Source organism: Protopterus annectens, chromosome 1.part0 (assembly GCF_019279795.1).
Source record: "Protopterus annectens isolate FY-2018-M chromosome 1.part0, PAN1.0, whole genome shotgun sequence".
Taxonomy (NCBI): Eukaryota; Metazoa; Chordata; order Ceratodontiformes; family Protopteridae; genus Protopterus; species Protopterus annectens.
Window position 1 is genome coordinate 1,874,150,169 of NC_056725.1, and position 16,638 is coordinate 1,874,166,806.

General features: G+C 45.1%; 1 protein-coding gene across 1 annotated transcript in view; it reads right to left on the minus strand.

Moving 5' to 3' along the window:
• The window catches only part of NIPBL (NIPBL cohesin loading factor), a 4,951,262-nt gene that overhangs the window by 3,441,821 nt on the left and 1,492,803 nt on the right, over nt 1-16,638 (minus strand). The window contains exon 10 of the mRNA XM_044076429.1: nt 1,973-2,122. Within this exon, the coding sequence (XP_043932364.1) occupies nt 1,973-2,122 (150 nt within the window). The remainder of the gene's footprint in view (nt 1-1,972; nt 2,123-16,638) is intronic.

Below are 16,638 nucleotides of genomic sequence, written 5' to 3' on the forward strand. Positions count from 1 at the left end.
TATTAAAGTGATTCCTCTGAGGAATCGGAAAGGACTTCCTCTTTCCTAGTGACAGTCTCTGTAGTCTGAGGACTACGGCTCAGGAGAGTAGGTGATGTGGAAGACGTAAACAGAGGAGGTAGGCCTCAGTGCCAAAACAACATTGAAAAGGCTTTGACTTAAAGCCTGCCATTCAGGTGAGAAATATGTTTTCTCTTCTTTTAAGGGGACCAGCGTATGTCTGTGTAGACAGAGAAACCGGAGACTGCAAGGGATCAGATGGATCCTCAGAAATAGCAGACCCCCCGCATCAGAAACCAGCTCCGGAATAGACTCTACTGATGTGTTCTTGCCTAGGAATTGTGCGGCATCCTTAGAGGTACCTGCGTTAACCGGAGCGGCAGATCCAGATACAGATCCTTGTACCAGGCCGATGTCGGACACAAGCTGAGGATTGCCCGGAAAAGGCTCAGCAGTAGGTGAAGGCCCTAAGGTCTTGCCTTTCTTTTTTGGTGTTTTCGAGGAGATGTCTGAGGAGCCTTCCATCCCTAAAGTAATCTGCTTCAGATTTTTTTTTTTTTTTTAGGTAAAGAGTTAACGTATTCAAGCGACTACGTAACTCTTAGGCACTAATGCCTTGTAAATAGGACAAGCCCTGCGGTCGTGCGACCGCCCCAAACAAGAAGGGCACTTACCGTGGGTGTCCTTATGAGGGATCTAGCGGCTGTACTGACTTACCCTTTCTAGATGACATGAACAAGCAATACAGATTTTAGGGAGGACTGAAAAGGTCCCCAAAGGGGTACTTATCTTACTGAAACAAATCCGGCGTAGCAGTAGCAGAAACACCTGGCGTATGACTAGCAGATGAAAAGTTCTGAGGGCTGGTGTGTGCCGACATCACCTTTATGGCCCATGTACTCTCAGCCAGGTCAGACGTCTCGCGCACCTTGGAGGGACTGAAAGCTTCTGAATACTGGCCATATGCATGTGAAACTACGAGTAAATCCATACGCAGAATACTGCAAAACATGGAATACAAAGACATCATGTAGATTCCAAAGGAACACAGTGTGAGATTATTAGAGAAAACTGTACTAAAATTTGTAGTTTGAAAACCAAAAGAAAAAAAAAAAGTGTCACTCAAAAGAAAAGTAATGCAACAATTTACCAAAATATATTTCAAATGCATTCACAGTGCAGAATTTTAATGTATGTGTGTGTGTGTATATATATATATATATATATATATATATATATATATATATATATATATATGTATACACATACACAAACACACACATATATATATATATATATATATATATATATATGTATGTATACACATACATACACAAACACGCACACACACACATATATATATATATATATATATATATATATATATATACACATACATACATACATACACACTGCAGTGGTGGTGCTGTGGTAGCATTGTCGCCTCACAGTAAGACGTTGTCCTGTTCGATTCTCAGCTAGAGCGTCTTCTGTGTGGAGACATGCGTGAGTGGGTGTACCTTCGTTGAAGGTTGTGCGTCAGGGCCGGCGGGTACAGCATATAATCTTTTTCAACACAAACAATTCTAAAAGCCTTTGGGGCTTCCTTGCCTATTACTATGACTTATGATAGGTTTTGTTGGCACCACTTTCACTTCAGTCCATACACTAGCTTCAACTGTTCCACAGTCTGCAAGGCGACTAAAGATTTCTTATACATCTACTCATGTCTCAGCTCCTACATGTCAACTATGCCTTTCATTCATACTCTTATTCCAAGAACTGGTACTAGAGCAGGTAACCAATACTTGTGCATTGGACTGCTCAGTAATTTTACCTCATTTCACTATTACTAAAAGTAAATTACTGCTCATTGAAAGTGCTTCAATTAAGTTTTGAATCACATTGCACATGCCTTCACCTCTGGTTCATATAAATAAAAATATACAATCAAAATTTACTTTGTACTTACGTTCAAAAGCTTCATCGCTGTCTTCATCATCATCATCGTCATCGTCATCATCAGAGCTGATCTCTGCATATTTTGGCTTCTCTTTTACTGAACTTCGTTTTCTAGTGCCCATTTTCACTCTTTCACACAGCGGCATAGTGGACTCTATTTCTGCAAAGAAGTTCAACAGGTAGAAAACTTAAGTTCTGATTGACTTGTGCCATGTGCTGAATGGCGCAATTTATACTGCTGAAAAAAATTCCCCCAACGTTAGTGAAAGAAAGGAGTTTCAACACTAGCCCATAACTTCAAACACTGGCTAAAGAAAGACAATTTGTCTGGGAATATTCTAAAATAAAAAACACAAGAAACTAAATGCTTAAAATATTAACACCCACAAGACATCACTGTATATTATTTTTAAAACATCTAAAAAGTTACATCCTTGGTTGATTCATCTCTCTCTTGCAGTATTTAGTTTATTTCCCTTAAATAACAGTGATGCAAACAATTTACCAGAGTAGTAGGTTTCTCAGTGTGAGCACTGTGGCAATCATAATATTAGGGATCTTTGCCATAGGCTGATTCCGATAACTGGCCTGACTTTCAAATCTGAGCATTTCCCAATGGCCAGGATAGTCATTTACCTCTGCCATCTTCATATACCTGGTATACAAGTGGATTCCAGTCACATCATCTTGGATTCTTTCTTGCCCCTCATCAGGTCAATGACTAGCCTAAATAAGAGCAACACTGAAAGATTCCCCAGAGAAGGGTCTGGCAGACGAAAAATCTGAGCTCATCTGAACAGGCTGAACAAGAGGAGCCTTACAAGAGAGTAAAGATGGGGATGTGAAGGGGAACAGACACCCACCACAGCCCGTGAAGCGTCCCACACATTACTGGGGATAGAGAGAAGAAAATCAGGACTACAACACTGACCGCACTCAAATATCTACTACTTATCTACTAATATGTTAAGATGCCTGCCCCATGTTTTTCAAATGGGTCACTGTTACAGTAATAACATTAGGGTCACTTCTCAAGGGCAGGCTCCATCAGATAAGGAGGGTCAACTCTCTGCTGGGATAGAGAGTGAAGCATGCCCTTAAAAATGGTAGCGGCATCTCCTACTCTTGTCCTGGACAGGACATCCAACCATGCTTTGAGAAGGTAGAGAGAGAAAAACAAATGTCCACCTCTAAAGTATCTGTGTCACCAACACCTTTACCGAAAGACACTGACTGCTGTGCTCTTGCTGAATGGGGTCTGACCTTCCCTTCTTAGGCCTTGCCATGAGACTTGTAACAATTTAATGCACTGAGCTACACATTCTGGTGGCTTTACTTTTGTCCAGGTAACTGCCTATGTACACCTAAAGAATGCACAACCCTTTTCCCTTTATTCAAACATATATAAATAGAGGCTGGAGTTCCTCAACTAAGAAAACTTTGGTAATGGGAAAAACAGAAGATTATTAGTCAGAAATATTAAGGTTATTCTAGAAGCTGGTTCAAATACTGGGCAAGGCTGGCCTTAAATAGACCACTTTTGTCTCCTGCCTGGAGTGGAAGGCCTGATTGTTCACTTTGTTCGAATTTCTGTGCAACAAAAAAAAAAACACAGATGGGCCAGTCCCAAACGCCTCCAAGAAAACAGACTCCTCAGGGAAGGAAGTTGGGCAGACCACCCACCTTTCTGCTTCAGGATCTCTAATGTCCCCAAAGGAGATTTCTTCAGGTGGGGATCAGGGGGATCCTTCCCCCTTATTGAAGTTAGTGGCCTCAGAGACTCCAATGGGGAGTTCAAGGTGCTTCCTTTTTGCACATCTTCTTCCAAAGAACTTCCTTAGCTGGGTACTCAGGAGAAGTGTCGGAAGAAGAGAATTCCTCCTGAGAAGGGAATTCTTGGAGGCCGCATGGACCAGGAAGACTCTTGCAAGGACTGTGAGCAAAGCCTGAATCCAATGACTGTACAGGGGTGGACTGAGGGATGTGTGTCACTGGAACTCAGGAGAAAACCCTCTCCACTATCTGAAAGGCCAAAGGACCAGTAGTAGTCCTTTCAGTCTCCCCCAAAGGCAAAACTTCCAAGGGAAAACAGGCAGGACTCACCCCCAGATCAACGACCTCCCGAAGGGACCAGACCCAAACTGTCGTGTGACAAGGCTCCTAAGGGAAGTGATGGCTCCAAGAAAGACTGAGCAGACCCCAGCCTCCTGGACCCAGCACCAACACCACCACTTCGAGACTCGCTTTGCTCCAAGAGATTTGAACAGGGCTAGACAACAGCATCCTCGGCATTGAGGAAGGAAGCTTCCCCTGCACTGAGCACAGTGCACACGGCAGTCACAAATCCGGACTCCGAAACAGACTGTTGGATCAGAGCAGGTGTTCTGATGGCATGGCCAGGGTAGCTCACAGATCCAACAGGGGACAGAGCCAAGACTACCCCCCATCTGGATCTGAGCCTTTAGAAAGCTCATCATCCTGTCCATATCCATCTCGTACCAGCTTCTGGAGGACCTGGATGAAGTTGATGAGGGGAGCTGGGAATGCTTCAACCTGGAAGAGACAGCAGGGGGGACCTTGTTAAAGCCCTTGGATCCTGAGGTACTGGATCCAACATAGGAACTAACAAAGGTGAAGGAGAAATGGTAAGAACATCTCTTGGATCTGAGAGAGGAGGCAATTTCTTCAGGTCTGAGGAAGTTGGATCCAAGGATTTCTTTGGCTTCTTAGCCTCAAGTGTGTCCCCAGGAAGGGACCTCTTTTTAGCCTCTATTGTGGCAGCCGGAGAAAAAGATGCAGACAAAAGAGTCAGCCTCTGGAGCCAAGGAAGGAAGAAGGCCCCTATGTAACCATTTATTTCTTCGGTCAGGTAATACACGCGGATTAAAAGCAGCACAAACTGAACAATCTGCTTTCGACTCATCGGGACCCACTTAATACACGCACTCCTTGTAGGCATCCTAGTTGACGCTTTTATGCCCACAAGAAGTGCAACGCCTGAAAGCCGGTGAAGGTTTGTTAGCCATTACCAAAAATCCCGCTAAAAAGGCAACTGTCAACTCAGCAGAGTAAAGAACACAGGGAACTGACAGAAGTTAAGAAATACAGGTAAGTTTTAATCTATAAAGTTTGAAAGTTTAACTTTAAGTTTAGTTTTTAAGTTAACAAGATAAAGGTAACTAATGAATTTTTTTTTTAAACGGGGAAAAAACACACAACACACATGCTATGAATGAAGATAACTGAGAAAGGACTTACAGTATACCTAAGGGTAACTCACAAGATGATTTTTGAAATAAAGTTATCCACAGTTTGAGAGCACAAGATCTGCATCCGGTATGCTTAAGCGGCAAACGGGATCTGAGGCACTTAGATGGATGTAGTGCATGGTAAGAAGGAAGAGCTTCAGAGTCAGATCTAAGTCTGTAGAATGTGGCCGAGCTGAATCCGAAGGTCAGATCATCGTGAGGAGTAATGAAGAATTCATCAGATATAAGCTTTTAACTTCTAAACAAAAATCTGTAGATACCACCATTCTGTGGTGGTGTCTGACCAGTGCTGTCAACAGAATATCAACTGGCCTTCTGTCCTGGTATAATAAAAAGAAAGGGGTGAGGAAATGGGCCAGAAAGACTAGGAAGGGGGTTTAGGGACTTTGAGAACAGTACAGTCACATAAGCTCTTCTAATGCCACCTGGGCCTTGGAAGCTACCAGGACTCCTCCTACCACACTGCTATCATTTCCTCTTCTCTGTACACTTTTTTCTTTGATTATTTACCTTAACCCTACATTATCTAGTAAGGACATTATTTTGAAGAGACAATTTCTGGTGTATTCAGGAATACGGTGGTGAACTATCCTACACCAATTCTATGGTTCTTCCTTTGTTCTACAGCCTTATTAAAATGTTGTAAGGAAGGTGTGGGGTCCAAAGAGCAATTTCTTATCCAAGGGGTCAATAAATAGTAGTTCTTTTTCATTCTTGGACAGGGACAGAGGTCTCACTCAAGAAATTCTCCATGCCATCATGCTATTGCATCTCCACACTCATGGAAGACTGGCCTAAGAAACCCGCAACTCTTGTAGTGTGGTACACCTGGAGGGCCTTCTCTTAACAGTCCAGATGAAAACTTTGGCAAATCTGACAATTAAGGATACTGTGCTCCACACCTATGAAAAGCATACACACTACTCATGATTAAACTTTGAGAGTAACTGGATACCTAAAGAAAAGATTAGTTGTATAAAACCTTACCATAACCACAGATGTCCTTCTCTTCCATGTTGCAGTATTCTCATATGTGGGATCTTCTGCCTGAGGACAACTGAACGTCCGGCTCATCTACCAAAGCTTAAGTCTGGCTGCTGTAAGGTGCATGGGACATCACACGTAAAGCCATAAACCATAGGCCATAAATGTGACATCCGCATGCACAAACCTCAGAAATGACTGCCCAGTCAGACAACAGTCTAAGGGTAGAAGGATGCCATCCAGACAGGGGAAAAAGGCACTCCAGGGGGTAAGGATGAGGGACTGAATACTACAACATGGAAGAGAAGGACATCTATGGTTATGGTAAAATTTTCCACAACTAATCTACATCCTTCTATTCTCATGTTGCAGTACTCTCACATGTGGGAGGGTACCACAGCTCATGCCGAGAAAAGGATGGAGGAAGAGGTGGCAGTCTACAGGAATCCGTGGAGGATGGGTTTAGCAAATCCTGGCCTGGCTCTGGAGATTATGTCCAATTTGTAATGCTTAGTGAAAGTGTGTACAGAAGACCATGTGTCTGCCTCTAGAATAGAATTGTATCTAGGCCTTTGAGGAAGGCCCCTGAAGAAGGCACTGCTCTAGTGGAGTGTGCCCTGACTGTGGGGCAACTCCTTGCCATGGAAAGTGTAACAGAAGGATAGAATAGTTGTGTAAAATCTTGCCATAACCATAGATGTCATTCTCTTCCATATTGCAGTATTCTTAGTGTGGGATTCTCCAACTCAGGAGACCCAAACATCTGCTCCTATACAAAAGCTTAAGCCTGGTTGCTGTAGGTGCAAGGGACGTCACACGTAGGGCCATAAACCAGAGGCCTTAAATGTAACGTCTGCACGCAGAGACTTCAGAACTGACTGCCCAGTCAGACAGTATAGTAAGAAGAGCCAAATGATGTCCACCAGAACTAGGAAGTGCCAATATGTTTGCCATTGTGACCACAGTCTATGGTGGTGCTCCAGGGAGCTCCACAGACAGGTGAAAAATAATTTAAGGGGATAGGTGGGGGGGTGGGATACTGCAACATGGAAGAGGACATCTATGGTCATGGTAAGATTTTACACAGCTATTCTATGTCCTTCTACTCCCATGTTGCAGTATTCTTAGTGTGGAAGAGTACCAAGGAGGAGGAAGGGTAGAAATAGAGGTAGCTGATTTCAGAAATCTCTGCAGGATTGCCTTAGCGAACCCTGCTCTAGCTCTGGAGATGTGGCCTAATTTGTAATGTTTTGTAAAGGTGTGTACAGTGGACCAGGTGGCCACCTCCAGGATGGAGGCTGTGCCCATGCCTTTGAAGAAAGCTTTGGATGATGCTACAGCCCTAGAAGACTGTGCTCTTACCCTCTGGAGGAAGTCCTTGCCGTGGAAGGAGTAGCAGAAGCAGATAGTTTTTCTGATCCAGCAGGAGATGGTTTGTTGCCCAATGCCATGGGATGGAAGAATACAAAGAGTTTATTAGATTTTCTGATGAACTTAGTTTTGTCCAAGTAAAACCTTGTTGTCTGTACACATCCAGGGAATGGAGTATTCTCTCACTTTCATTAGTTGGAGAGGGGAAGAAGGTGGGCAGGTGAATGGACTGATTTAAAGATAGTTTGTTGACCACTTTGGGCATGAAAGGAGGGTTAGTACACAGAGTCACCCTGTCTTTGTGGAAAACAGTGTAGGGGGGACAAGCCATGAGTGACCAAGTCTGACACCCTTCTAGCTGAGGTAAGGGCTACGATACCAGGACTGCTTTCCATGTGGACATTTGAAGTGCAGCTCAACTGGTTGGTTCGAATGGAGCCAGTGTGAGTTTTTCTACGAAGAAATTCAGGTCCCAAGGTGGTGGGACGGGTTTCCTTGGTGGCCTGATGTGCAAGACCCTCTTCAGGAACAATTTAACATCTAGCCTGGAGAGTAAAGAGAATCTAAGGCTAAACAGGCAGAGACAGTGGATAGGTGGACTTTAACTGAGGAGTATGAAAGTCCTGTCTTGGTAAGTTCACACAAAAGTTAAGACTACAGGGACCCCCACTGGAAACTGAGCTCTATGTCTTTGGAGACACCATTTGGAGAATATTTTCCCATTTTGAAATGTAGGATCTCCTTGTGGTAGCTTTCCTGGCCTCCCTTAGGACCAAAAGCACGAACTCAGAGTAGTGGTGTCTGAAGGGAATTAAAAGTTCATCAGCCAGACTGTTAAGACATAGCATCTGTAGGTGAGGGTGGATGAGTGCTCCCTTCTGCTGTGCGAGTAGGTCCACCTTGTAAGGTAATTTGTGGTAACTGCCCTTGGCGATGGATGATAGAAGGGGGAACCAATACTGCCTTGGCTAGTAGGGGCTCACCAGTAAGATTTTTGGCATGTCCTTCCTGATTTTCAGGAGGACCTTTTGAATGAGAGGGAAGGCATACAGAAACCATCCATTCCATGAAATGCTGAAGACATTCACTCTCCAAGCTAATGGGGAGTGTTTTTTGGTACAAAACTTTTTGAATCGTCTGTTCTGGGGGGAGGCAAACAAATCTAATTGAGGTGTGCCCCACTGGTGGACAATGTCTAGAAAAATTTCCCTGTTCAACATCCACTCATGATGCAGAGAGGATGATCTGCTGAGAGCATCTGGCTGGTGGTTGTCCTTCGATGGGATGTAGGCTGCTTGCAGGGATAAATTGTTTCTGGAGGCTAGATCCCAAATCTGGACTGTTAGCCTGCATAGGAGTTAGGACTTGGTCTTCCCGTTTGTTGATGTACCATGACTGTGGTGTTGTCTGTGATGATTTGAAGGGAACCTGCTGTAGGATGGGAAGAAAGGCTTTTATTGCCAAAGGGAATGCAGTCATCTCCCTTGCATTGAGTTTTTTCCATACGGATGTAAAGAACAAAAAGTAAAGGACTTCTTCCACTAAAAGTACTGCCAAAAAATCCAAATAAATCCAAAAATGAGGAAAGTACTACCACGCTGTATATGAAGCAACTTCATATTGTTAAAACAAAAGGCTTTTGTTTTAATAAAGTGAAGTTGCTTCATATACAGCATGGTAGTACTTGCCTCACTTTTGGATTTATTTTTTCCACAGGGATGGTTGCCAGCTCTCTTGCACTTTGAAGCCCTTCATGGTAGCCCCCCCAGCCCAGGTCTAAAGCATCTGTATGCATGTGTTGAGGTGGTGTGGGGAAGTGGAGCGGAAGTCCTGGGTTCTTTTGAATTTGTTGGATCCATCACCTTAATTCTGCCTTTAGGCAGGGTAGGAATGGAATCTGGAATTCTAGAGTGTGGTTGTGCTAGGACACCACATTCTTTAGATACCACTGCAGCTTCCTCATATGCATCCTGGCTAAGGGTAGCATAGGAATGGTGGCTGCCATAAGGCCCAGAAGTCGCAGGAATTGTCTTGCTGACAGTTGGTGGACCTGGAGCAGGTCCTGGAAGTGGCCTGTTAGGGAAGCTACTTTGTCCTGAGGAAGGAATGCCTTAATCAGGTCTGTTCTGATCCTGCACCAGAGAAAAACTTTGCCCTTTTGCAATGTTAGGGTTTATTAGGGTAGATTGAGGGTGATCCCCAGACTTTGCAGTAGGGCCATGACAAATTGCAGATTTTTTTTAGGGTGTCCTCTTTCTGCAAGGATGAGGATATAGTCTAGGTAAGGGTAGATTTGAAAGCCTTTGGTCCTACAATAGGCAATGACCAGAGCAAGGCATTTGGTGAAGACCCTGGGTGCAGTGGATAAACCAAAGGGCAAGTCAATAAACTGAAAGTGATAACTGGGCCCAATGAAACGCAAGTACTTTCTGTGAGGGTTTTATGGGGATGCAGGGGTAGGCCTCTCTGACAACTAGTGTGGCCATGAATGCTTGGGCTGCCAATAGTGGAAGGAGGGTCTGGAGGGATAGCATTCTGAAAGATGGAACTTTCAGAAAGAGGTTTAGAAAGGACAAGTCCAGAATTGGCCTCCAAGGGAAGTCCTTTTTTGGTACTAGAAATAACTGAGTACAAACCATTTCCTTCTTGTCCTGGAAGGATGGGCTCTATGGTTCCATGGGTCAGTAGATCCTGTAAGATTTGGGGGGTAAGGTGTAGTTGGTTTTTGGGTGGCAATGGAATGCCCTGTGCTGGGGGGGGGGGGGTCTTTCTTTCCAGAAAAGGAAGTATCCCTCCTTCCACTACTGCCAGAATCCATAGATCTGTAGTGATAGTTCTAAGGGGCAGGCAGTGGGAGAGAAGCTGACAGGGCGAGGTGGGCAAGGCAGTCACGCATTGTTGGTGCCACTTCTGTCATGAAGGGGCTGTCAGAAAGCAGGATGTGAAGAGGCTGGTCTGGAAGAGGTCTATCTCCTGGATCCTCTTCTATGCCGGGAAGAAGGTGGTGCAGCAGTGAAGGGAGCTCTCCTGACACAGGTGGTCTTAGCTGGGTAATTTCGGTAATATGTCTTATTGTTGCAAAACTAGATAAATGGGAGGTGGCAATATCTATTCATTTATTATTGTGCAGTAACATTTTAAATAATTTTTACGTTTGTACTCTTTGTTGATTGGCTAGTAAGTTGTATTTAAATGAGTTGTTTCACTGTGTGATTTGTCTGATGAAGTTTGTGTTTTACCATAAACGAAAAGCGCTTAACAGTATATCAGTTACGTGTGTGCCTCTTTTATCCTGCTCAGTTCTTTATTTAATTTCAGTAGTATACTGGTATGGGAGACAACAGAAGGTGTTTATCATCTTTAAAGCTCCTTACTTTTCTCCTGAAGGTTTTTAAATAGCTCAGCAGACTGTTTGCCAAAGAGGAGGTTGTGGTCTAGTGGAGCATCAAGGATTTTAGACATGAAGTCCTCAGGCAGGGGTTGAAGTCTTAGCCATGAGTACCTGCGTAGCACTGATCCAGATGCAGTAGACCTAGCAGAAGCTTAAGATGCATCACAGCTGTAGCTAAATGAATGCCTGGCTACCTGAGATGCCAGGGATAGTTTTGACTGCAACTCTGTCTTGTTAGGGGAATCAAGCAGGGAGGATAGCAGTGAAGATGCTTCGGATACCAGATCAAAGGCATATTTAACCATATGTGTGATAATTAATAGCTCTGAAGGCTAGGGTAGAGAAGGTATAGACCTTTTTGCCTAGCCTATCAATACTTTTGCTGTCCTCGTCTATAAGGGGAAGGGACGAGGATGTGATTAGTCTTGACTGCTTGTCTGGGGCTACAGCAATCACTGCTGGGTCTGCCAAGGGGGTTTCCACAAGAAATTTATGGTCATTAGGCACATTGTAGAAATTGTCAGGTCTCTCAGGAGCAGATGGCTGAGAATCAGGACTTTTAGATGTTAAAGTAAATGCATTCCGATTTGCAGGTATAACTGGAGGGATGGCAGGAGGAGAGGGGGTTTCAACTTGGAGCAACTCCAAATATCTTTTTTGAGTTTGTCATTTGGGAAGTATCCCATTTGAAATAGTCTTTCATTATGGTAATGGTCTCTCCAAAGTGATGTCCTCTGGGGGACAGTCCCCTTCTATGGATTCCTCATCAGGGGAATAGTATTCCAGAGAAGATGCAATCTGTGATGAGTAAGTAATGGACTCATTGGATCAAGAGTAAAGTTATTCTTCCTCTTCTCCTTCATGAGAAGTGGGCATGAGAACAGAGGAAGCTGAAGCAGCCCTTGGGCTAAAGACAGGAATGGTGGAGGGAGAGGCGGCCGAGGGCATTAAGAGCCATGAAGGCCTGCATTAAAGACCGAGTGAGAGACTGCCAGTTAGGTAATCTCTCAGCAGGAGGAAATAAATGTTTAGTTTTTTACTTCTTTTTCAAAGGAGTAGTTTTGGGAGAATGCCTAGTTTCTGGGGCCCAAGGATGGGGCCTCGGATTCTGGCACTCCAGTCAGGGGTCTGGTGGAGCCTGGTTCCCCCTCGACTTCAGCTGAAACAGCCATCTGAGCAATCTCTGTAGACATGCATGCTGGTACCTCAGCAGCGACTTCCTCAAGGAGAATCTGTGAAGCAGACAGCTTCAGCGAATGCCCCTCACCCCTATATCGGTGGGTGGCTGAAGTAGTACGCTGAGGAATCTTGACCTTTTTCCGTGATGGTTTCACCCTGGGCAGCCAACTTGGGATCCATCCTAAGTGCCAACTTTTTTAGCCTCTGTTTTTCTAAGTAAAGATTAAGGGTGGCCAGATGGCTTCTAAGAGTCTTTGGGACAAAGGATTGGCAAATGGGATAGGCGGTATGGTTGTGTTCCCGGCCTAGGCAAAAAACACAAAGATTGTGCGAGTCTTTACGCAGAATTTGGTGTCCGCATCAGCATTTACCCTTTTTGGCACACACCGGCCACAGGAAAGTCAGCAAACAATAGTAAAAAAAAAAAAAAAAAAAAAAAAAACAACAAAAAATCCCCAATGGGGTACTTCGCTTTAGATACCTTTATAGTACAGGAGAGATGCAATCAGTCTGATGTTCGACTGCGGTAGAAAAGTTCTGAAGTCTGTGCATGCAGACATCACATTTAAGGTCCCTGGTTTATGGCCCTGTGTGTGACGTCCCACATACCTACGGCAATGAGGCTTAAGCTTTTGTATAGGCACTGACGTTTGGGTTGCCTGAGGCAGAGAATCCCACACTAAAAATACTGCAACATGGGAATAGGAGGACATTCTTTTGCGTATCCAGGAGAATATATTCTGTTTGGATACAGCTTACCCCAGGGCCCTGGGGTGAAAGGATACAAGAAGCTGATTGGACTTTTGAAGCTCTTTGTCTTGTCAAGATAAAACCTCAATTGCCAGTGAAGATCAAGGGAATGGAGGAGACTCTTCATTGTCATTATGTGGTGAAGGGACAAAAGTGGATAAATGGATAGATTGGTTAAGGGACAGTTCATTTACCATTTTGGGCATGAAGGAAGGGTTAGTATGAACAGAATCCCTGTCCTTATGGAAGATGATGTAGGGTGGGGTAGTCATGAGTGCCTGTAGCTCAGAAACTCTCCTAGCTGGGGTAAGGGCTATTAAGACAGTTTTCTAGGTGCACACCTTTAACGTGGCAGAGGCTGCTGGTTCAAAGTGGGCAGTGGTAAGTTTTTCAGGCATAAAGTTGAGATCCCAAGGAGGAGGGCTATGCTTCCTTGGTGGTCTGATGTGGAGGACCCCCTTAAGAAAAAGTTTTACCTGCAATCTAGATAATAGAGGAGGATCCATGGGTAAGCAGGCTGAAATGGCTCACAAGTGGACTTTCACTGAAGAGTATGAAAGTTCTGATATGAGCGCTCACACGTAGGTCAATGCTAGAGCTATATCTGCTTGGAAGGGGTCTAGTTGCCTTTGAAGACACGGTGAGTTTCCTAGCCTCCCTCAGGACAGAGAGCATGCCCTCAGAGTATAGGTGTCTGAAAGGGATCAGAAGTTTATCACCCACAGGGTAAGACTGAGGGTTTACAGAGGAGGATGGATGACGGATCCCTTCTGTTATGTGAGCAGGTCCATCTTATGAGGCAACTTGCGGTGACTGCCCTTGACAAGATATAGAAGGGGGAACCAATGCTGCTTTGGCCAATCGGGAGTCACCAGCAAGATTTTTGGCTTGTCTCTCAATCTTCAGCAGGACCTTTTGAATGAGAGGGAAGAAGAGGGGGATGCTTACAGGAACAGCCCCTTCCAGGGAATTGAAAAGGCATCCACTTTCCAAGCTAGTGGAGATGGGCGCTTGGAGCATAATAGCCGTAGTTGTCTGTTCTGATGGGAGGCAAACAGGTCTAGTGGCAGGGTGCCCCATTGGTGGGCAATGACTAGGAAGACATCTCTGCTCAACATCCATTTGTGATTTTGAGACAGTGATTTGCTGAGGGCATCTACTAGAGGATTGTCCTGTGATGGAATGTAGACAGCCTGCAAGGTTACACTGTACTGCATGGCCAACTTCAAAGCTTGTATGGCCAAGTCTGCAAAGTAGGATCTTGATCCCCCCTGCTTGTTGGTGTACCACATCACTGTGGTGATGTCTGCGAAGGCTTGTAATGGAACAGGCTGTAGGAGCGGGATAAAGGTTTTTAGGGCTCAGGAGAGAGCAATCATTTCCATCACACTGATGTGTTTATTCTTGAGGGAGAGCTCCCACTGGGCTTGCACCTTGAGACCATTCACAGTGGCCCCCCATTCCAGGTCCAAGGCGTCTGTGCACATGATTTGGACTGCCTTGGATTCTGCAGTATGTGGTGTACCCATCAACCTTTTTTTTTTTTTTTTTTTTAGCCAGGGCAGGAAGGGAACTTGGAAATCCAGAGGATGATTATATTGGGATCAGATATTCTTCAGATACCACTGGAACTTCCTCATGTGTAACTTGGCAAGGGGTAACATGGGAAGAGTAGCTGCCATGAAGCCCAGCATGTGGAGCGATTCCCTGGCGGAGATGAGCGAGACTTAGAGGAGGCTTTGGAAATAATTGGTTAGTGCAGTAACCTTGTCTGGTGGGAGGAAGGCCTTCAGATCTGTCCTTATCCTGCTACCCAAGAAGATTTGGTTTAGAGATTGAGTTAGAGAGGACTTTAGTAGGTTCAGAGACGTAGTGAATTGCAGGTGTGCCTGAAGAGTACTTGCCTCTTCTGCTTGGATGAGGTCGTCGTCCAGGTAAGTGAAGACCTGTATACCCTTTGTCCTGCAGAAGGCTACTTGGGAGCAAAGGGCAAGGCAGCAAACTGACAGTGGCACAGCAAAGTGCAGAACTTTCCAGGAGTCTGGGTGGATGGGAATACGGAGGTATGCCTCTTTCAGGTCCAGAGTTGCCATGAAGGTCCCAGGTGTCAAAAGTGAAAGAAGGGTTTGCAGGGATAGAATGTGGAAACAAGGAACATGCAGGAAGGGATTTAGAAGGGACAGGTCCAATATTGGCCTCCAAGGCCCTCCTTTATTTGGAACCAGAAAGTCTGGAGTAAAACCCTTGACCTTCTTGTCCAGTTGGGACTCTCTCTATGGTGCCCAAAGACAGTAAATTCTGAATTACCTGGGGGATCAAGGTGGGAGTTTTTTTTGGCACTAGAGGTATGCTTCTTGGAGTGGGTTTTTCTTGCCAGGTCATAAAGTACCCTTTTTCCACTACTGACAGAACCCATCAATCTGAGGTTATATGTTGCCACAGGGGTAGACAGTGAGAGAGGCAGGCAGAAAGGGGTAGCTGGTGGGGGGGTAATTGGGCAGTCGCACAGTACTTGGCCTGTCCGGAAAGGACTGCCTGGGTGTAGTATCAGATGAGATAGTCCTGGAGGATGAGGGCTTTCTGGTCCCTTTCCTATGCTTTGAAGGAGGAGCAAGTGTCCTAACAAAGCTTGGTTTAGCTGGGTAGTTCCTGTAAAACGTAGGAACTGGAGATACCAGAAGATGTTTCAAGTCCTGCAGTTCCTTACTTTTTTCTTGCAAGCTTTTGAACAGCTCTGCAGATTGCTTGTCAAAAAGGGAACTTGTTGTCCAGTGGGCATCCAGGATCTTACTGTCCTTGTCTGATGGCAGTAAATATGGAATTTCCCTTGATTCCTTGTCTGGAGCCACAGCAATGACCGCAGGGTCTGCCATGGGGAGTTTTATGAGGTATTTGTAATCATCAGGGACTTTATAGAGTCTATCTGGCCTTTTAAGGGTTGGATTCTGGGGTCTTGGAGGCAGCAGCAAAGGCATCCAAGTAAGCAGGAAGCACTGGAGGGATAGCAGAGGGAGAGTGAGATCCCATTTGGAGAAGCTCAAAACATTGTTTTTGTACTTCAGACATTTGGGTGGAGTCCCATTGAAAGTATTCTCTCATTTTGGAAAGTGTCTCCCCAACAGTAATGTCTTCTGGTGGAGAGTCACTTTCTAAGGGATCTTCATCTGGGGAGCAATATTCCAGGGGTAAAGCCAGCTGTGAAGTGTAAGAGATTCACCATCAGAGGAGGAAGAGGAGTCTTTCTCCTGAGTCTGAGGAGGAGGGATTGAGTCTACAGAAGCATGCCTGGGGCGTAGGGTAGGCAAAGCAGGAGTTTGAGATGAACCAAGCCTCAAGGCCATAAAGGCCTGAAAAAGTGAATGGGAGAAGGTTTGCCAGTCAGGTTGATGCTCCATTGGAGCAGAGAGATGATTGTATTTATTGTTTCCTCTTGAGAGGAGTCTTATGAATAAGTTGAGCGCCCAAAGATCTGGATTCCAGAGTCAGGCCTGGGGCCAAAGCACCCTCTTCAGAAACTAAATTTGGCCGCCAGAGCGAGCCTGGTCTCCCCCCCCATTGACAGAAGCCAACATCGCAGATACCTCCTCAGACGTGCAGACTGGAAACCCAAGGGTGGCTTCAGAAATTGTACCTGCCGAAGTCTCCAGTTCTTTCGGATGTTCTTCAGCCCCTAGACCAGCAGCTGGTGGGATGTCCGAAGTAGGAGGTGCAGTATCCGGCCTAGAAACCTTG